The 19,881-nt window shown below is 45.6% G+C and overlaps 1 protein-coding gene across 1 annotated transcript in view; it reads left to right on the plus strand.

The window, feature by feature from the left end:
- pygb (phosphorylase, glycogen; brain) overlaps window positions 1-13,194 on the plus strand; it is a 155,527-nt gene extending 142,333 nt beyond the window's left edge. Inside the window, exons 19-20 of the mRNA XM_068044523.1 lie at window positions 8,090-8,156; window positions 12,457-13,194. Coding sequence (XP_067900624.1) covers window positions 8,090-8,156; window positions 12,457-12,609 — 220 coding nt within the window. The 3' untranslated portion in view covers window positions 12,610-13,194. The remainder of the gene's footprint in view (window positions 1-8,089; window positions 8,157-12,456) is intronic.
- The last annotated feature ends 6,687 nt before the right edge of the window (window positions 13,195-19,881 follow it).

A 19,881-nucleotide genomic window follows, 5' to 3' on the forward strand; every position in this document is an offset into this window, starting at 1 on the left:
GAGCCTTACGTCAGTGGTAGGGAAACTATTAGAGAGGATTATTCGGGACAGGATTTACTCCCATTTGGAAACAAACGCACTTATTAGCGAGAGACAGCATGGTTTTGTGAAGGGGAGGTCGTGTCTTACTAATTTGATTGAGTTTTTTGAGGAAGTGACAAAGATGATTGATGAAGGAAGGGCAGTGGATGTTATCTATATGGACTTTAGTAAAGCCTTTGACAAGGTCCCGCATGACAGACTGGTACAAAAGGTGAAGTCACACGAGATCAGAGGTGAGCTGGCAAAATGGATACAGAACTGGCTCGGTCATAGAAGACAGAGGGGGTATCAGTGGATGGGTGTTTTTCTGAATGGAGGAATGTGACTAGTGGTGTTCTGCAGGGATCAGTGCTGGGACATTTGCTGTTTGTAGTATATATAAATGATTTGGAGGAAAATGTATCTGGTCTGATAAGTAAGTTTGCGGACGACACAAAGGTTGGTGGAGTTGCGGATAGTGATGAGGATTGTCAGAGGATACAGCAGGATATAGATCGGTTGGAGACTTGGGCGGAGAAATGGCAGATGGAGTTTAATCCGGACAAATGTAAGGTAATGCATTTTGGAAGGTCTAATGCAGGTGGGAGGTATACAGTAAATGGCAGAACCCTTAGGAGTATTGACAGGCAGAGAGATCTGGGCGTACAGGTCCACAGGTCACTGAAAGTGGCAACGCAGGTGGATAAGGTAGTCAAGAAGGCATACGGCATGCTTGCCTTCATTGGTCGGGGCATAGAGTATAAAAATTGGCAAGTCATGTACAGAACCTTAGTTAGGCCACACTTGGAATATTGCGTGCAAATCTGGTCGCCACACTACCAGAAGGACGTGGAGGCTTTGGAGACGGTACAGAGGAGGTTTACCAGGATGTTGCCTGGTCTGGAGGGCATTAGCTATGAGGAGAGGTTGGAAAAACTCGGATTGTTTTCACTGGAACGACGGAGGTGGAGGGGCGACATGATAGAGGTTTACAAAGTTATGAGCGGCATGGACAGAGTGGATAGTCAGAAGCTTTTTCCCAGGGTGGAAGAGTCAGTTACTAGGGGACATAGGTTTAAGGTGCGAGGGGCAAAGTTTAGAGGGGATGTGCGAGGCAAGTTTTTTTACACAGAGGGTGGTGAGTGCCTGGAACTTGCTGCCAGGGAGGTGCTGGAAGCAGATACGATAGTGACGTTTAAGAGACATCTTGACAAATACATGAATAGGAAGGGAATAGAGGGATATGGGCCCCGGAACTGCAGAAGGTGTTAGTTTAGGCAGGCATCAAGATCGGCGCAGGCTTGGAGGGCCGAATGGCCTGTTCCTGTGCTGTACTGTTCTTTGTTCACTTGCCTCCATTTTGATTGCTACCTCGTATCTTTTCTGCACTAGGCTCAGCCGCCTGACCAGTTCTGTCACTTGTTCCAAATGAGATGGGAAGCTTTGACTGGCATCAAGATACAGTTTCTTTTTTAAAGCTGTTTTACACAAAGTATTTTTTTTTATTAGTTCATGGGATGTGAGCATCGCTGTCAAAGCCAGCATTTGTTGCCTATTCATATTGCTCTCGAGAAGGTGGTGGTGAGCCGTTGCCTTGAACCACTGCAGTCCATGTAGTGTAGGTACACCACAGTGCTGTTTGGGAGCTCCAGGATTTGACTCAGCTGCAGTGAGGAAACAGCGATATAGTTCCAAATCAGGATGGCGTGTGGCTTGGAGGGGATCTTGCAGGTGGTGGTGGTCCCATATGTCTGCTACCCTTCTCCTTCTAGGTGATAGAGGCCACAGGTTTGGAAGGTGCTGTCGCAGGAGGCTTGATGAGTTGCTATAGTGCCAGTGGTGGAGGGAGTGAATGTTTAAGGTCCTGGATGGTGTCGAACTTCTTGAGTGTTGTTGGAGCACACTTATCTAGGCAAGTGGAGAGTATTCCATCACACTCCTGACTTGTGCCTTGTAGATGGTGGACAGGCATTGGGGAGTCAGGAGGTGAGTTACCTGCCACAGAATTCCCAGCCTCTGACCTCTTGAAGCCACAGTATTTGTATTGTTGGTCCAGTTAAGTTTCTGGTCAATGGTAACCCCCCATGTTAGTTTGATGGTGGGGGATTCAGTGATAGTAATGCCATTGAATGTTGAAGGTAGATGGTTAGATTCTCTCTTGGAGATGGTCATTGCCTGGCGCTTGTGTGGCACAAATGTTATTTGCCACTTAGCAGCTGAAGCCTGAATGTTGTCTAGGTCTTGCTGCATGCGGGTATCTGAGGAATTGTGAATGGAACTGAATACTGTACAATAATCAGCGAACATCTCTACTGTTACCTTATGATGGAAGGAAGGTCATTGATGAAGGCTTTAAGGTATGATTCTGTGACTATGACTGTGTCAGGCTGTTGCTTGATTTGTCTGTGGGACAGCTCTTCCAATTTTAGCACAAGACCTCAGATGTTAGTGAGGAGGATTTTGCAGGGTCAACTGGGCAGGTTGTGCCTTTGTCATTTCCTTTGCCTCAGGCAGTGCCAGATGGACCTATTCTTATTTAACTTTTCTGTAGGGTTTTGATACAACTGAGTGGCTTGCTATGCCATTTCAGAGGGCAGTTAAGAGTCGACCACATTGCTGCAGGTCTGAAGGTACATGTAGGCCAGATTGGGTAAGTATGGCAGATTTCCTTCCCAAAAGGACATTAGTGGGTTTTTATTACAGTCCGGTAGTTTTTGTGATCATCGTTACTGAGACTAGCTTTTTATTCCAGATTTATTAATTTCATTGAATTTAAATTTCACCAGCTGCTGTGGTGAGATTTGAACTTGTGCCTCTGGAGCATTAGTTCGGCTTCTGGATTACTAGTCCAGTAACATCACCACTGTGTTACATTGGCTGAACAATGAATTGTGCAATGACTCATATTTATAGCAGTTAACTCTTCTGGATGTTCCCATCTAACTTTCCCCTTCACACCCCTACACTCCTCCTTTCTCCCCCAGTGTGGATTCTTACAGTTGTGATTGCTTGATTGTTGGTCTATAACATTGATCTACGCTATGACCTTTTCCAGTGAAGGTAAATGGGCAGTGAGGTCCTTGACTCCATACATATGTTACCTAATATCTGTTACATAGGGCTGAATTTTACCTGGCCTCTGATGTCTGGAGTTGTTTGGGGGGTGGGGGGCGGAAAATTCTTCCGGGAGAGTCCTGCCTTGACCCCCCGACGCCAAGAAGACCCCGCCGTATTTTACCGGTGCGGCCACCCCCACCCCCACCCCCACCGCACAGCAGCAGAGCCTTCATTTGTCTCATAAAATTAAAGCAAATGCATGTTAATTTACTTACCTGGACTTGGCGGCCAACCCACGCCGATATTCCAGCCAGTGGCTGGAAGTCCCACGCCTTCGTATCCCTGTTTGAGGATTCAAATACGAGACACTGGTGGAGAGAGAGGAGGAGTTTAATTTTCAGGTCAGGGGAGCGGGGGGTGGGGAGCAGTGAAAACTTATTCCATTGCTTGAGGGGATGGTGGGAAGGGGTTGAAGGGCAAAGATCATAAAGTTTGGGGGTGAAAGGTCGGGACCGGTAAAAATTGTTTTTCAGGTGGGGGGGGGGGGGTGGGGAGAGGGAAATAAATGTATTGGTTTATGATTGGGGGGTGGAAAAGGGGCTTTGATGTGTACGTTACTATTTTTATTTAAATTAAAGGTCATGTTCCAATTAAACATTCAAATCATCTGTCGGCTTGAAGCCCTTTAAAAATGGTGCTGGCGCCTGTGCAGTGGCACCGGACGCCATTGCCGGGGACGGAGTGACTGCCCCCTCTACGTCATCAGGCTGGCCATTCCGCCCCCTCCATTTAAATCGGGCCCCACGTGAAATATCGTGGGAGCTCAGCGGCAGCCGCTTGAGCCAGGCGGAGCGCCAACTTCAAGGCGCACTGCTGCGATTTGCAGCATGCTCATAAAATTCATCCCACAGTGTCATAGTCGATGTTAAACGAGGACCATGTAGTTCTGCAGACTAATGGATGCTCCTGTATGATTCTATTTTGATCATGGATCTCATAATCTCCTTTTATGACATCCATGATCAACATAGAATCGTACAGCACAGAAGGCGGCCATTCGGCCCATTGACACTGCGCTTGCTCTTTTGAAGAGCAATCCAGTTAGTCCCCACTCACCCGCTCTTTCTCCATATCCCTGCAGTTTCTTCTCCTTTGAAAGCTACTATTGAACCTATTCAGGCAGTGCATTCCAAATCCTAACCACTCAGGTTTAAAAAAAGGTTTTGCCTCATCTCACCTCTGGTTCTTTTGCTAATCACCTTAAATCTATGCCTTCTGGTTGTTGGCCCTTCAGCCATTGGAAACAGTTTCTTTTTATTTATTCTGTCTGAACCTTTCATCATTTTAAACACCTCTCTTAAATCTCTTACTCTTCTCTGCTCTAAGGAGAACAGTCCCAGCTTATGCAGTCTATCCCCTCATCCCTGGAACCATTCTAATAAATCTCTTCAGTATCCCCTCCAAAGCCTTCACGTCCTTCTTAATGTGTGGTGCCCAAAATTGGACACAATACTGGGCTGGACTAGTGCTTTATATTAAGTTTAGCACAACTTCCTGGCTTTTGCACTGTGTACCTCTATTTGTAAAGCCCACAATCTCATATGCTTTATTAACTGTTGTCCTCCCACCCTCAAAATTTGGTCACAAACACCCCTAAGATCTCCCTCTTCTGGCACCCTCTTTAAAATTATACAATTTAGCATATATTGTCGTCTCATTCTTCCTACCAAAAAGTATCTCCTCACACTTTTCTGCATTGAATTTTATCTACTAGGTATCCACCCATTGCACCAGCCTGTCTGTGCACTTTTAAAGTCTATTACTATCTTCCTCACTGTTCACAACATTTCCAAGTTTCATGTCCTATCTAGATTTCACAATTGTGCTCTGTACCCCCAAGTCCAAGTCATTAATGTATATCAAAAACAGCAGTAGTCATGTTCCCTGAACCTTGGGGGACACCCCTTCAGTCCAAAAAAAAAAGCCATTCACCACAGTTCTTGTTTTCTGTTCCTTAGCCAATTTTGTGTCCAAGCTGCTACTGCCCCTTCTATTCCTTGGGACTCAATTTTATTAACAAGCCTAATATGTTTTTTATTTCCAAAATATATTTTATTCATAAAAAACTGTATAAAAAAAAACATTACAAAACAGTTCAAAACAGCACCAAGTCAACAATACAAAGAGTGCAAAGGAGATCAGTTTCCTTCAATACAGGAGTGAGTTGCCTCACAACCCTTCCATTTCATTTTACCTGTCATGTACTTTTTGCAGCAAACAAATATTTTCTGGATACAGCCCGAAGGGTTTTCCGTGGATCCAGACCCTCAGTTCACCTTGGTGGGGGGACCTTACACAGTGGTCTTTCCCCGTTGAGCTTTTGCCGTGGCTGCCCCAAGCTTTAGTGCGTCCCTCAGGACGTTGTCCTGGACCTTGGAATGTGCCAGTCTGCAACATTCAGTCGTGGACAACTGTTTGCGCTGGAACACCAGCAAGTTTCGGGCAGACCAAAGAGTGTCTTTCACCGAATTGATAGTCCTCCAGCAGCAGTTGATGTTTATCTCGGTGTGCGTCCCTGGGAACAGCCCGTAGAGCGCAGACTCCTGTTACAGAGCTGCTTGGGATGAACCTCGACAAAAACCACTGCATCTCTTTCCACACCTGCTTTGCAAAGGCACATTCCAGAAGGTGGGCAACTGTCTCTTCCCCACCGCAACCAAACCTAGTATGTGGTACTTGATCAAGTGCCTTTTGAAAGTTCTTATACACATCAACTGCACTGCCCTCAACCACTCTCTGTTACCTCATCAACAAACTCAAGGTAGTCAAACACAATTTGCCCTTAACAAGTCCGTGCTGGCTCCCCTTTGCTTGTCCAAGCAACTGTTCATTTTCTCCCAGAATATTGTTTCTAAAAACCTTCCCACTATTGACTTTAAAGTGCCAAATAATTGCCAAATTCATCATTCTCCCCTTTTTTTGAATATTTATAATCCTGCAGTCCTTTGGCACCATCCCTGTATCTAAGAAGGATTGGACAATTGTGGCCAGAACCTCCACAGTTTCTGCCCTTATTTCCCTCATCTACTTAGGATGCATCCCATCCTGACTATGTGACTTATCCACTTTAATTACTACCAGCCTTTCTAGTACTGCCTCTTTATCTATTTTAATCATCTAATATTCCAGCAACTTCCTTGTTTACCACAGCTTTGGCAGAACACTTTTCCTTCGTGAACACCAATGCAAAATACTCAGCCATGCTTTCTTCCTCCACCAAAAGATCTCCATTTTGGGCCCTCATCGGCCCACTGCACCTCTGACAACCATTTTACCGTTAATATGCCTATTGAGGACTTTTGGATACCATTTTATGTTAGCAGCCAATCTATTCTCTTTGCCCTTATTTCATTTTCACTTCCCTGTTCACTTCTCTGTACTGTTTATATTCATCCTGATTGCCCCTTGTAATACTAAGCTGATATTTGTCATACGTCCCCTTTTTCTGCTGCATCCTACTCCCCAGCTCCTTCTTCATCCAGGAAGCTCTGGCTTTGGTTTCCCTCCCATTTCCCCTTGTAGGAATGTACTAGACTGTACCCGAACCATCTCCTGTTCAAAGGCTGTCCATTTCTCCATTACATTTCTGCCTGGCAAACGTTGACTCCAGTTTACCCAGGCCAGATTCTTCCTCAATTCACTGAAATTAGCCCTCCTCCAGTTCAGTATTTTTATTCTAAATTGTTCCTTGTCCTTCTCCATAAATAATCTAAACCTTATGATACTATGATCATTATCCCCAATATGTTCCCTGATTCTGATATCCTCCACATGATCTCTTCATTCCCTAGGACTAGAACCAGCAAGGCCTTCTTCCTCATTGGTCAGGAAATATACTGGACTCCAGAAATTCTTCCCCTTCGCTGCCCTTATTGGGGTAGTTAAAGTCTCACATTATAGTTCTTGCAGCTCAGTAATTTCTTTGCAAATCTGCTCTTCTATCTCCTTCCCACTATTTGGTGACCTGTAAAATACACTAAGAAGCATAGAAGCTCCTTTATTGTTTCTTAACTCCAACTAAATAGATTCTGTCTATGACCCCTCAAAGACCTACTAGCACTGTCATATTTTCCTTAATCAAAATTGCTACCCCTCTTTCTACTTCCCTCTCGTTCCTGAATACCTTTTGCCCAGGGATATTAAGCATTCAATCCTCCCCTTCTTTGAGCCAGGTCTGTTATCACCACTACATCATATTTCCGCCATGGCTAATTGCGCCTGCAGCACACCAACTCTACTAACCACGCTTCGTGCTTTTACATATATGTACTCCATGTATTTTCTATGATCCTACCTAATTCTGTATTATTTCTCATGCTGTCTCTCTGTGCACCTTGTTTCTCCTTTTTAATACTACATACTGGGTGCCCAACTCCTTGTGAAATTAATTTAAACCCTCCCCCCACCGCACTAGTTAACCTGCTCACAAGGTTATTAGTCCCAACTCTGTTCAGGTACCTCCTGCCGATAAATTATTTACTGAGCTTATCAAGAACCATTGAGGTACTAAACACAAAGCACCTAAATATTAAGTATCCAAATATTTAACCTAGATACTTTAGAATCTTTGGGTTCTGCAGCTCCTCTGTTTCATGTTTGACATGAGAAACCACTTTCCTCCTCTCCACTGCATTCCTGCTATCACCAAATTCTCAACTTCCAATTGTGATTCATTCAGCTCTGTCTCCAAGCTCTCTGCCTATCGAACAGATATTAATTTAGTTGAGATTTCAAAAGACAAAGTTGCCAAATGCTGTTTGACATTTTTTTGTTCTCATTTGAAACCCTGGCCATACATACACAAGCTGAATTAGTTATTCCAAATAACTGTGTGCTTCTATCTGACATTTGTGTTTAAGTACTGGTGTATTTAATCCAGTCCTTCTCTTTGGGCTGGCTGTTTGCAGGGTCTTTGTATTGGGCACTTAATCTTGGCTTTCATTTCTTGCAGGTTTAAAGTGTTTGCTGACTTCGAAGCATACATCAAATGTCAAGAGAAAGTTAGTGAGCTTTATAAGGTGAGACTCCTGCAGGGCTTATTGTGTTAATGCGGTCTCCAAATACACTTGGTGAATCACTCCATTGGCTTGCCAACTCTGAACCATATTGTGGGAGGTTTCATTGCACGACCTCCAACTGCCCCCACACTCCCATCATTGGTCACTCGGTGTGTCAGTCATTCGTTAATAATAGCTACAATACCCATAATACCCTGTGCTGTAAAGCTGTTCTATCTGTTTCATGGTTTTACCGGTGCATCAGGGCTGCTATAAATGCTGAGGACCAGTTTATTGAAAGAAGTGCTGTAGTTCACCATCACAGGTATTGCCCTACCCAGAAAAGATACTCCACCACCCAGCAGGAAAGGCACATCACTTTCCTAAGTAGGGAACTAAATGTGAATGTGGCAGACAATGGAAGAGAAGGTCTACATGGATTTTAGCAAGGCTTTTGACAAGGTCCCACATGGCAGACTGGTTTAAAAAAAAAATAAAAGCCCATGGGATCCAGGGAAATGTGGCAAGGTGGATACAAAATTGACTCAGTGACAGGAAACAAAGGGTAGTTGTTGACTGGTGTTTCAGCAACTGGAGGGCTGTTTCCAGTGGCATTTCGTAGGGCTCAGTACTGGGTCCCCTGCTTTTTGTGGTATATATTAACAATTTGGACGTAAATGTAGGGGTCATGATCAAGAAGTTTGCAGATGACAAAGATTGGCTGTGTGGTAGATAGCGAGGAGGATAGCTGTAGGCTGCAGGAAGATATTGATGGTCTGGTCAGATGGACAGAAAAGTGGCAAATGGAATTCAACCCAGAGAAGTGTGAGATGATGCATTTGGGGAGATCAAACAAGGCAAAGGAATACACAATTAATGGGAGAATACTGAGAGGTATAGAGGAAGTGAGGGACCTTGGAGTGAATGTCTACAGATCTCTGAAGGTAGCAGGACTTGTCGATAATGTGGTTAAGAAGGCATATGGAATACTTTCCTTTATTAGCCGAGGTGTAGAATATAAGAGTAGGGAGGTTATGCTGGAACTGCAAAAATCATTGGTTAGGCCACAACTTGAGTACTGTGTGCATTTCTGGTCACCTCATTACAGAAAGGATGTAATTGCACTAGAGAGGGTACAGAGGAGATTTATGAGGATGTTGCGGGGACTGGAAAAATGCAGCTGTGAGGAAAGATTGGATAGGCTGGGGTTGTTCTCCTTGGAACAGAGAAGAGTGAAGGGAGATTTGATTTGAAATGTACAAAATTGTGAGAGACCTGGATAGAATGGATATGAAGGGCCTATTTGCTTTAGCAGAGAGGTCAGTGACTAGGGGGCATAGATTTAAAGTAGAAGGATTGGAGGGAAGATGAGGAAAAATGTTTTCACCCAGAGGGTGGTGGGGGTCTGGAACTCACTGCCTGAAAGGGTAGTAGAGGCAGAAACCCTCAACTCATTTAAAATGTGTCTGGATATGCACCTCAAATGCCATAACCTGCAGGGCTACCGACCAACCTGGATGGTGGGATTAGACTCGGTGACTAATTTTTCGGCCGGCCCAGACATGAGGGGCCAAGTGGTCTCTTTCTGTGCCATAAACTTTATATGATTCTAAAGGTGGGGCAGTCAGAGAGGATATTATTAAGCTATTTCCAAGCAGAGAGAGGGAGAAATAGAAGGCCCATAACCAAGTAATTAATCAAACTTAGTCCTGAGGCCTGCAGGGAAGTCAGCTGAATGCCTGGGGATCAGGCATTTGATTTGTATCAATCAGTGAGTTTTGTGCTTATTACAGAGATGGTTATTAGTGCTGGAGCATGGAGCATTATGAGGTGCAGTCTATGACCAGAATTGAAATGGCACAGATTAATTTCATGTAAGACCTTGACATTTAACTAACGGGTGTGACTTTTCATCAGGTCAGTCAGTGCTAGATTTGAACCCATTTCCTAGGGTGAAGGGTCAGTGCCAACCCACTGCACCACCCAATGGTGGGAATTTAGCATTGAGGTGGTGGCCCTGCCTACCAGCTAGAAAGCCAGGAGTGAGCCCATCTCCACCGGGTCTGAAAGCCACGCTGCTATTTTTTATGGCTGAGGATAATTGGCTTCAATTGGGGCTTCAGCCTTTCTGAGGCGGGAGGTCCCGCCTCCAAGAGCTGCTGGCCAATCATGGGCTGGCAGCTCTTCAATCCCAGCAGTGCCACTGGGAGTAGTGGCCACAGTTAGGATTGCACCCAGCAAGAAGAGAACCATGGACATTGGCCTCCAAAAAGGTAAGCGGGAGTCAGGCCTTGCCGGAGACAATCAACTAGGTTCCGGGGTTGGGAGCGAGGGTGGGGGTGGGGGGGGTCGGAGTGTAGAGCGGGGGGGTCGGTGCTGCTAGGGGGGGACCTCCATGGGGCACAGTGTGCCTGATCAGGAGGGTCCACCCCACCCTCTCAAGCCTGCAAGGAGGCCACCATGTGGTACTAGACAGCCTCCTCAGGCGCCGGTGTCTATCCACCACTGGTAAAATACCAGCAGCGGTGGGAAGAGGCCCTTAAGTGGCAATTAATTGGCCACAAGGGCCTCGGTTGGCTTAAGGGAGGGAGGGCCGTTTGCCATTGACCCTGCCGCTGGTAAAATAGCAGCAGGGATAGGTAGAGGAGGGGTACAGCACCACCGCCTCCCACCTGATTTTCTGGCATGGGGTGGATGGGGTGTTAAATTCCAGCCACTATCTTGATTGTCTCTGGGGAGAAATGTAAAATTTGAGTTTCACAATGTGGAGTTAAATGCCCCTGTTTACATTTCCCTCATTCCAATCAGACTCTGTTATAAATTATCTAAACAAATGCAGGGGGAAAGAATCAGGGAGAGATTAGACAGTAAAGAAAACACACTGGCATATGATGAGTCATTGGTCTGTTTCTGTGTGGTAACATTTGATGATTTTATGACATACAATCAGATGTGTTTTGATTTGGAATACTGGTATTGATCATTCTACAGGACTGACTGACATAAATAGTGATCAATGAATCTGTAGCCCCCTGTATACAATCTCCACAGTAACTCTTTTTATTGAGTAGTCACAAGTATGAGCCTCAACACTGAAATTTTCATTTAGTAAATAGAAGGAAATCCTTGCACCTTAGCAGATTAAAATGTCGACAAGCTCCACACAATGGGCTAGATTTTATGCTGGAACCGGGGCTCCTGGTGTCGGGCTGATAAGATGGGGGAAAGCTCGCCTCAGCCTTTTTACACCACCCCCTACCCCTGGAGTGATCCTGTGGTCTTTTTAACTTCAAAGTTTCAGGAGCTGGGATTGCTGTCCCTTTAAAGATGGGGATCCCGCCTCCAAGAGCTGCAGGCCGATCAGCGGGCCAGCTGCTCAGCAGTATCAGCAGTGCCACCAGGAACAGCACTGCAGAGGCCTCAGACCCAGGCCCATTGCTGGAACCCCGGACCGGAGGTAGTTGAGGCAGGGTCGCCGGGGCCAGTTCAGAAGGCCCCGGCGAGGTGGGGCAGGTGGGTGGTCATGTAGTTCAGGGGGAGGGCAGTCCCGGGGGGGGAGTGGTCCCCGGTGGGGGTCCTCTGTCGGCCACAAATTGGTCATGAAGGAGGGAACCCCCCCCACCCAAGCCCCCATGGAGGATGCCTCGTGTTACAAGGCATCCTTCCCGTGTGGCGAAGGTACCCCCCTGCCGCTGGTAAGACCCCAGCAGTGGTAGGAAGAAGCCCTTAATTGGCCATTAATAGGCCACTTAAGGGCCACAATTGGCCTCTGGGTGGGAAGGCCATCATCAGCCTATCCTGCCCTGTAAAGATCACTTGGCAATGGACCCTCCACGACCCCTGCCACCTGTCGCGCTACACTGCCCTTCCCCCGCCTCCGACAGCCCCCCTCCCTTTTCAGGGAGCCACTGCACAGAACAAATCAGGGATTGGTAAAATGTCATCAGAAAATTATTGGTTAGAATTGTATGTGTGTGACAGAGTGATTATCTGTAGATAAGTAGTATGTGTTGTATGTGGATCTCAGTTTAAGTGCCTCAGTCTCTCAGTGCCTGTCTTGTCTGAGAGTCTCTAGCTCAGTGTCTGTTTCTGTCTTTGTGTCAGTACCATGCAGTTTCTGTCTGTGTCTCAGTACCATGCAGTTTCTGTCTGTGTCTCAGTACCATGCAGTTTCTGCCTGTGTCTCGGTGCCTGTTTCTGTCTGTCAGTATCATGCTGCTCCTGTCTGTGCGTTGGTGCCTGTTTCTGTCTGTGAATTTTATCAAGCTTTATTTTTCTAGCCATGTCTTGCAAATCAATGAGTGATGTTCTTTGTTCACAGAATCCAAAGGATTGGACCAAGACGGTAATTAAAAACATCGCGAGCTCTGGCAAGTTCTCGAGTGATAGGACCATCACGCAGTATGCCAGAGAGATCTGGGGGGTTGAGCCCTCTGATGTGAAGATTCCTCCTCCTAATGAACCCAAAGCTTAGTACATTAAGTGCCTGTCAGTTATCAAGATGGGCAGTGTGTGCATTTGAGGCTGATGTGTTTTGTCCCATGCCTCTGCCCATGTATCAGATTAGTGTTTATTATGGAAATGGCCTTGCATTAGTTTTTGTCTCATAAAACACACTTGCTGTGCACCTTATTAAAACGTGTTTAAGTGAAGGGATGTTTGATGTCTGTTACATAGATCAGTTTTTTTTATGTAGATTTCTTTAAAGAATTATAGATTTGTCTGTTGTTCGGAGAAAGGTTAACCTTTTGATTGTGCATTTTTATTTTTTGCGCTAGATGTTTAATAATCTTGGTTGTGTCCAGTGAGCAGACACAGTGGTTGAGGGATAAATAGCTTTTGTACTGTTTCTTCCGCTAATGCCTTTAACAGGTGACTGTACTGTTTAATTTGATGGTGGTTCTCTTGAGTGTAGTACCTGTAATTACAAGTAAGCTAGTCAGGGATTTCCTTATGCATGAGCATTGGGACAACCTTTACTGAAGTTAGGAGCAGTTATGAAGGCTTGAAACAAAACCTGAGAGAGGATTTAAGAATAAATTAAAACATTCATTCGCAACATGTGTGGTGATTTCCTCATTCAAAGTCACGGTCTGGCCTTTTTTATTGATTTGTTGGACATTTGGATCAACTTTGCAGTTCAAAGATACATCTTTAATGAAGTAAGCGGAGGGGAACAGTCAGTAAAACAATGACCTACTATATGTCCTCGGTTAGTTATTGGTGCCTTCTGGATCCTGCACTGTGTTTTCAAGGAACCCAACCTGGTCTGTCAATGAACTGAATTTTTTTTCATATGATATCCGTTTCCTCAAACTCTGTCAAACCTGGATGTGGTTAAAGTGTGTACTGGATTTGAGCTCATTGGAACAGGAGCTTTCATCTTTCTGCTGCACCAGTGTTCCCTGGCCTTGTTTACAAGAGGCCCTTCCTGCCTCTGGTTCGCTCTCTGAAGCAAGAAACGATAAATAGAAACGAAGGAAAAATAAAAATAATGTAAAGAATGGTTCAAAAATAGGAAGAGAAAAACATTTTTCCATAATGTATCAGTAAACGAAAGAACTTGCATTTATATAGTTCCTTTCATGACCTCAGGATGTCCCAAAGTGCTTTACAGCCAACAAAGTACTTTTTAAGTGTAGACACTGTGGTAATACAGGAAACGCAGAAGCCAGTTTGCACACAGCAAGGCCCCACAAGCAGCAATGACCAGATCATCCATTTTAGTGATGTTGGTTGAGGGATAAATATTGTCCAGGACATGGGGGGAAAACTTAACCTGTTCTTATTAAAAGTAGTGAAATTTTATATGTAAAATAAAAACAGAAAGTGCTGGAAATACTCAGCAGGTCTGGCAGCATCTGTGGAGAGAGAAGCAGAGTTAACGTTTCAGGTCTGTGATCTTTCATCAGGTAAGTTAACTCTGTTTCTCTCTCCACAGACGCTGCCATTCCTGCTGAACATTTCCAGCTGTTTCTGTTTTTATTTCAGATTTCCAGCATCCACAGTATTTTGCTTTTAGAGAAATTTTATGTCCACCTGAAAGGGCAGACGGGGACTCAGTTTAACGTCTCATTTGAGAGATGGCAACTCCAACAGGAAGCACTCCCTCAGTATTGCACTTGAGCATCAGTCTGGATGATGTGTTCAAGGCACTGGAATGGGACTTGAATCTACAACCTTCTGATTCCAAGATGAGAGGGCTGCCACTTAGCCACGGGTGTTACTGAGGAGGCTTTTGTTTCATGTTTAAGGCACCATTACCTGACCAAGAGGGTAAGCAGAGAAAGTGCTGCCAAGTCCTCTGCTAATACCCGTTGGTAACTTCAATGTGTCCAATTACAAACTAGGACCTCCCAAACCCATCCCCATCCTATTCAGTCCCACAACACAGGCTTTTGGTGCACTGACATATTGTAACACAGCAAAACTATATATAGTTGTTCTTGTTAATGTTATCAAGCCCATTTTAGATGAGATGGTGCAAACATTTTATTTGTATTGTTTACATTTTCCAGCACTGGTACAAATGGATGTAAATATTGTTGCAAAGCAGCTTCACTTCCAGAATGACCTAAAATGTTACTTTCCTATCATTTAGCTGGAAATTAAAATGTACTTTGAATGTTGACAAAATGTGAGGGCTGTCTCCTCTTTCACTCCCGTTTTTCTCTCTAACTTCTCTTTCACTCCTCTTCCTCACTTTCATCTCTCTCCTCTTCTGTCTCCTCTTTTCTGTATTTGTAAACCTTTGTTTCCACTCCACTTTCTACAGTAGTGGAGCAGGGCAAGACCCTGGTAAGCAGCAAGGGAAAAAAAATGAAGGAGTCAGTAAAGGAATTTCAGCAGAGCAAGATTGCAACAGAGACTGGAGAGTGGACATTTGAAGTAGCCAGGGAGTGGGAGTTTAAAGGAACTAGAGAGTGGGCATTGAAAGGGAGCCAGACCATGGGAGCTTAATGGGGTCTGGGATAGGTCTATTGGCTTAAAAATTGCCAGGCCTATGCCTAATGTTAGTTGGAACTTCACTGAATGTCCTGAGTAATGACTGGAATTCCCTCTCTGTGCATCAAGCCATGACCTTATAATAAATGAATTTGATGAATACAGGGTTCCAACAAATCACTAAATATGAATATCTACCAGCATTCGCCAGAGCTGGCGGGCAGCCATAAAGACAGGGCTAAAATGTGGCGAGTCGAAGAGACTTAGTAGTTGGCAGGAAAAAAGACAGAGGCGGAAGGGAAGAGCCAACTGTGCAACAGCCCCGACAAACAAATTTCTCTGCAGCACCTGTGGAAGAGCCTGTCACTCTAGAATTGGTCTTTATAGCCACTGCAGGCGCTGCTTCACAAACCACTGACCACCTCCAGGCGCGTATCCATTGTCTCTCGAGATAAGGAGGCCCAAAAGAAAGAGAAAAAAAAATGCTTATTATGCAATAAAAACTGCCAAATTTAAGGCTAAGAAATCAACATGCCAACTCTAATCTTTTCAATATATTTAATTTTACTGCCTCAATAATCTATGAAACTAAATCACAAATTGTACCCATCCAGCTGCAGTCAGTGTTTGCCACTAGATGGCACTCCCCATCAAAGTATACCAACAACTGAAGCAACACATTATGCTCCCATACGCATCCATCCCCATCCTACCCAGTGTTCTGTGAAGCAATAGCCACTATGAATATATTACCTAAGCAAGCATCATCAGTTCATTTTCTTAAAACAGCACATCTACTATAAGCACCACAGTACACTTTGAAACGCATATCTAATTAATCCAATTCCCCGCTCACCCCACTGGAAGTGGTTAGCAAATTCTTTCCCTATAACCCTGCAAGTTTTCCCTTTCCATATGTATAACAAATTCCCTTTTGAAAATACATTTCTAATCATCTCCCACCTGGTTTCTTTGACAGATTCTAGCAGGAAAATTGAGAAAGGAGCTAAGTAGGAGCGAAGTTCACCTTCCGACCGCAGAGCTGCAGAGTGGGCAGTAATAAGATGAACCATTGTTCTTGAAGTTTTTTAAAAATTGGTTTATTTATTCTTGAGATGTGGGTGGACCTGGCAAAGCCAGCATTTACTGTCTGTCCAATCAGGTTTCTGCCCCTGCCACAGTACAGAAACGGCTCGTCAAAGTCACAAATGACATATGTGACAAAGGCAAATTATCCCTCCTTGTCCTTCTCGACCAATCTGCAGTCTTTTGACACCCTGGATCATACCATCTTCCTCCAACGCCTCGCCACCATTGTCTAGTTGGGTGGGACTGTACTCGCTTGGTTTCATTCTTATCCATCTAATCGTAGCCAGAGAATAAGCATCAGTAACTTCTCTGCACATTCCTGCACAGTTACCGTGCAATCCGTGGACCCCCTCCTAGTTCTCATCTACATGTTGCCCCTCGGCAACATCATTCGAACACACATCAGTTTCCACAAGTACGCTGACGGCCCCCCAGCTCTGCCTCACCACCACTTCTCCCGACCCCTCCACTGTTTCTAAATTGTCAGACTGCTTAGCTGACTTCCAGTTGTAGATGAACAGAAATTTTCTCCAATTAAATAGTGGGAAGACTGAAGTCATTGTCTTCGGGCCCCGCCACAAATTCTATTCCATAGCCACTGATTCCAGCTCCCTCCCTTGAAACTTTGAGGCTGAACCAGGATGTCGTTTCATAGAATAGTTAGAACACAGAAGGAGGCCATTTGGCCTGTCGTGTTCATGCTGGCTCTCTGTAAGAGCAACTCACCAAGTCCCACTCCCCTGTATTTTCCCCATAGACCTGCAAATTTTTTCTCTTCAGATAATTATCCAATTCATATTTCTGCCATGTTTGACCCCAAGATGAACTTTCAACCACATATCCGCGCTTTCACTAAAACTGCTCATTTCCACTGCCATAACATTGCCCATCTCCATCCCACCTCAGGTCTTTTGGTGAAACCCTCATCTATGTCTTTGTCAACTCCAGACTTGACCATTCCAACTCTTCTGACTGGCTTCCCACATTCTATCCTCAGTAAACATGCCATCCAAAACTCTGTTGCCCATATCCTAACTTGCACCACACCAAACGCTATTCATCCATCACCCCAGTGCTTGCTGGCCCCCTGCTTTAAAAAACTTCAATTTTTAAAAAATTCATTCATAGGATGTGGGAGTCGCTGGCTAGGCCAGCATTTATTGCCCATCCCTAATTGCCCTTGAGAAGGTGGTGAGCTGCCTTCTTGAAACGCTGCAGTCCATGTGAGGTAGGTACACCCACAGTGCTGTTAGGAAGGGAGTTCCAGGATTTTGACCCAGCGACAGTGAAGGAAAGGTGATATAGTTCCGAGTCAGGATGGTGTGTGACTTGGAGGGGAACTTGCAGGTGGTGGTGTTCCCATGCATTTGCTGCCCTTGTCCTTCTAGGTGGTAGAGGTCACAAGTTTGGAAGGTGCTACCGAAGGAGCCTTGGTGCATTGCTGCAATTCATCTTGTAGATGGTACACACTGCTGCCACTGTGCGTTGGTGGTGAAGGGAGTGAATGTTTGTAGATGGTGTGCCAATCAAGCGGGCTGCTTTGTCCTGGATGGTGTCGAGCTTCTTGAGTGTTGCTGGAGCTGCACCCATCCAGGCAAGTGGAGAGTATTCCATTACACTCCTGACTTGTGCCTTGTAGATGGTGGATAGGCTTTGGGGAGTCAGGAGGTGAGTTACTCACCGCAGGATTCCTAGCCTCTGACCTGCTCTTCTAGCCACGGTATTTATATGGCTACTCCAGTTCAGTTTCTGGTCAATGGTAGCCCCAGGATGTTAATAGTGGGGGAGTCAGTGATGGTAATGCCATTGAATGTCAAGGGGAGATGGTTAGATTCTCTCTTGTTGGAGATGGTCATTGCTTGGCACTTGTCAGCCCAAGCCTGGATATTGTCCAAGTCTTGCTGCATTTCTACACGGATTGCTTCTGCATCTGAGGAGTCACAAATTATGCTGAACATTGTGCAATCATCAGCGAACATCTCCACTTCTGATCTTATGATTGAAGGAAGGTCATTGATGAAGCAGCTGAAGATGGTTGGGCCTAGGATATGACCCTGAGGAACTGCTGCATTGATGCCCTGGAGCTCAGATGATTGACCTCCAACGACCACAACCATCTTCCTTTGCGCTAGGTATGACGCCAGCCAGCGGAGGATTTTCCCCGATTCCCATTGACCTCAGTTTTGCTAGGGCTCCTTGATGCCATACTCGGTCAAATGCTGCCTTGATGTCAAGGGCAGCCACTCGCACCGCACCTCTTGAATTCAGCTCATTTGTCCATATTTGAACCAAGGCTGTAATGAGGTCAGGAGCTGAGTGGCCCTGGCGGAATCCAAACTGAGTGTCATTGAGCAAGTTATTGCTAAGCAAGTGCTACATGATGGCACTGTTGATGGCACCTTCCATCACTTTACTGATGATTGAGAGTAGGCTTATGGGGTGGTAGTTGGCTGGGTTGGGGGGTGGGGGGGAGGCAAGTTCTGGAGCACAGGTCTTCAGTACTATTGCCTGAATATTGTCAGAGCCCATAGCCTTTGCAGTATCCAATGCCTTCAGTCATTTCTTGATATCACATGGAGTGAATCGAAGTGGCTGAGGTCTGGCATCTATGATGCTGGGAACTTCAGGAGGAGGCTGAGATGGATCATCAACTCAGCACTTCTGGCTGAAGATTGTTGCAAATGCTTCAGCCTTATCTTTCGCACTGATGTGCTGGGCTCCCCCATCATTGAGGATGGGGATATTTGTGGCGCAACCTCCTCCAGTTAGTTGTTTAATTGTCCACCACCATTCACGGCTGAATGTGGCAGGTCTGCAGCGCTTAGATCTGATCTGTTGGTTGTGGGATCGCTTAGCTCTGGCTATCGCATGCTGCTTACGCAGTTTGGCACGCAGATAGTCCTGTGTTGTAGCTTCACCAGGTTGACACCTCATTTTAAGGCATGCCTGGTGCTGCTCCCTGGCATGCCCTCCTGGACTCTTCATTGAACCAGGGTTGGTCTCCCTGGCTTGATGGTAATGTTAGAGTGAGGGATATGCCGGGCCATGAGGTTACAGATTATGGTTGAGTACAATTCTGCTGCTGCTGATGGCCTCATGGATGCCTAGTTTTGCATTGCTAGATCTGTTTGAATTCTATCCCATTTCGCACGGTGATAGTGCCACACAACACAAAGGAGGGTATCCTCAATGTGAAGGCAGGACTTTGTCTCCACAACAACTGTGCGGTGGTCACTCCTACTAATACTGTCATGGACAGATGCATCTGCGGCAGGCAGATTGGCGGGGATGAGGTCAAGTATGTTTTCCCCTCACCACCTGCCGCAGACCCAGTCTAGCAGATATATCCTTTAGGACTCGGCCAGCTTGGTCAGTAGTGGTGCTACCCAAGCCACTCTTGGTGATGGACATTGAAGTCCCCCACCCAGAGTACATTCTGTGCCCTTGCCACCCTCAGTGCTTCCTCCAAGTGCTGTTCAACATGGAGAAGTACTGACTCATCAGCTGAGGGAGGGCAGTAGGTGGTAATCAGCAGGAGGTTTCCTTGCCCATGTTTGACCTGATGCCATGAGACTTCATGGGGTCCAGAGTCGATGTTGAAGACAACTCCCTCCCGACTGTATACCACTGTGTCGCCACCTCTGTTGGGTCTGTCCTGCCGGTGGGACAGGACATATCCAGGGATGGCAATGGCAGTGTCTGGGACAGTGTC

The sequence above is a fragment of the Heterodontus francisci genome, chromosome 13 (assembly GCF_036365525.1).
Source record: "Heterodontus francisci isolate sHetFra1 chromosome 13, sHetFra1.hap1, whole genome shotgun sequence".
NCBI lineage: Eukaryota > Metazoa > Chordata > Chondrichthyes > Heterodontiformes > Heterodontidae > Heterodontus > Heterodontus francisci.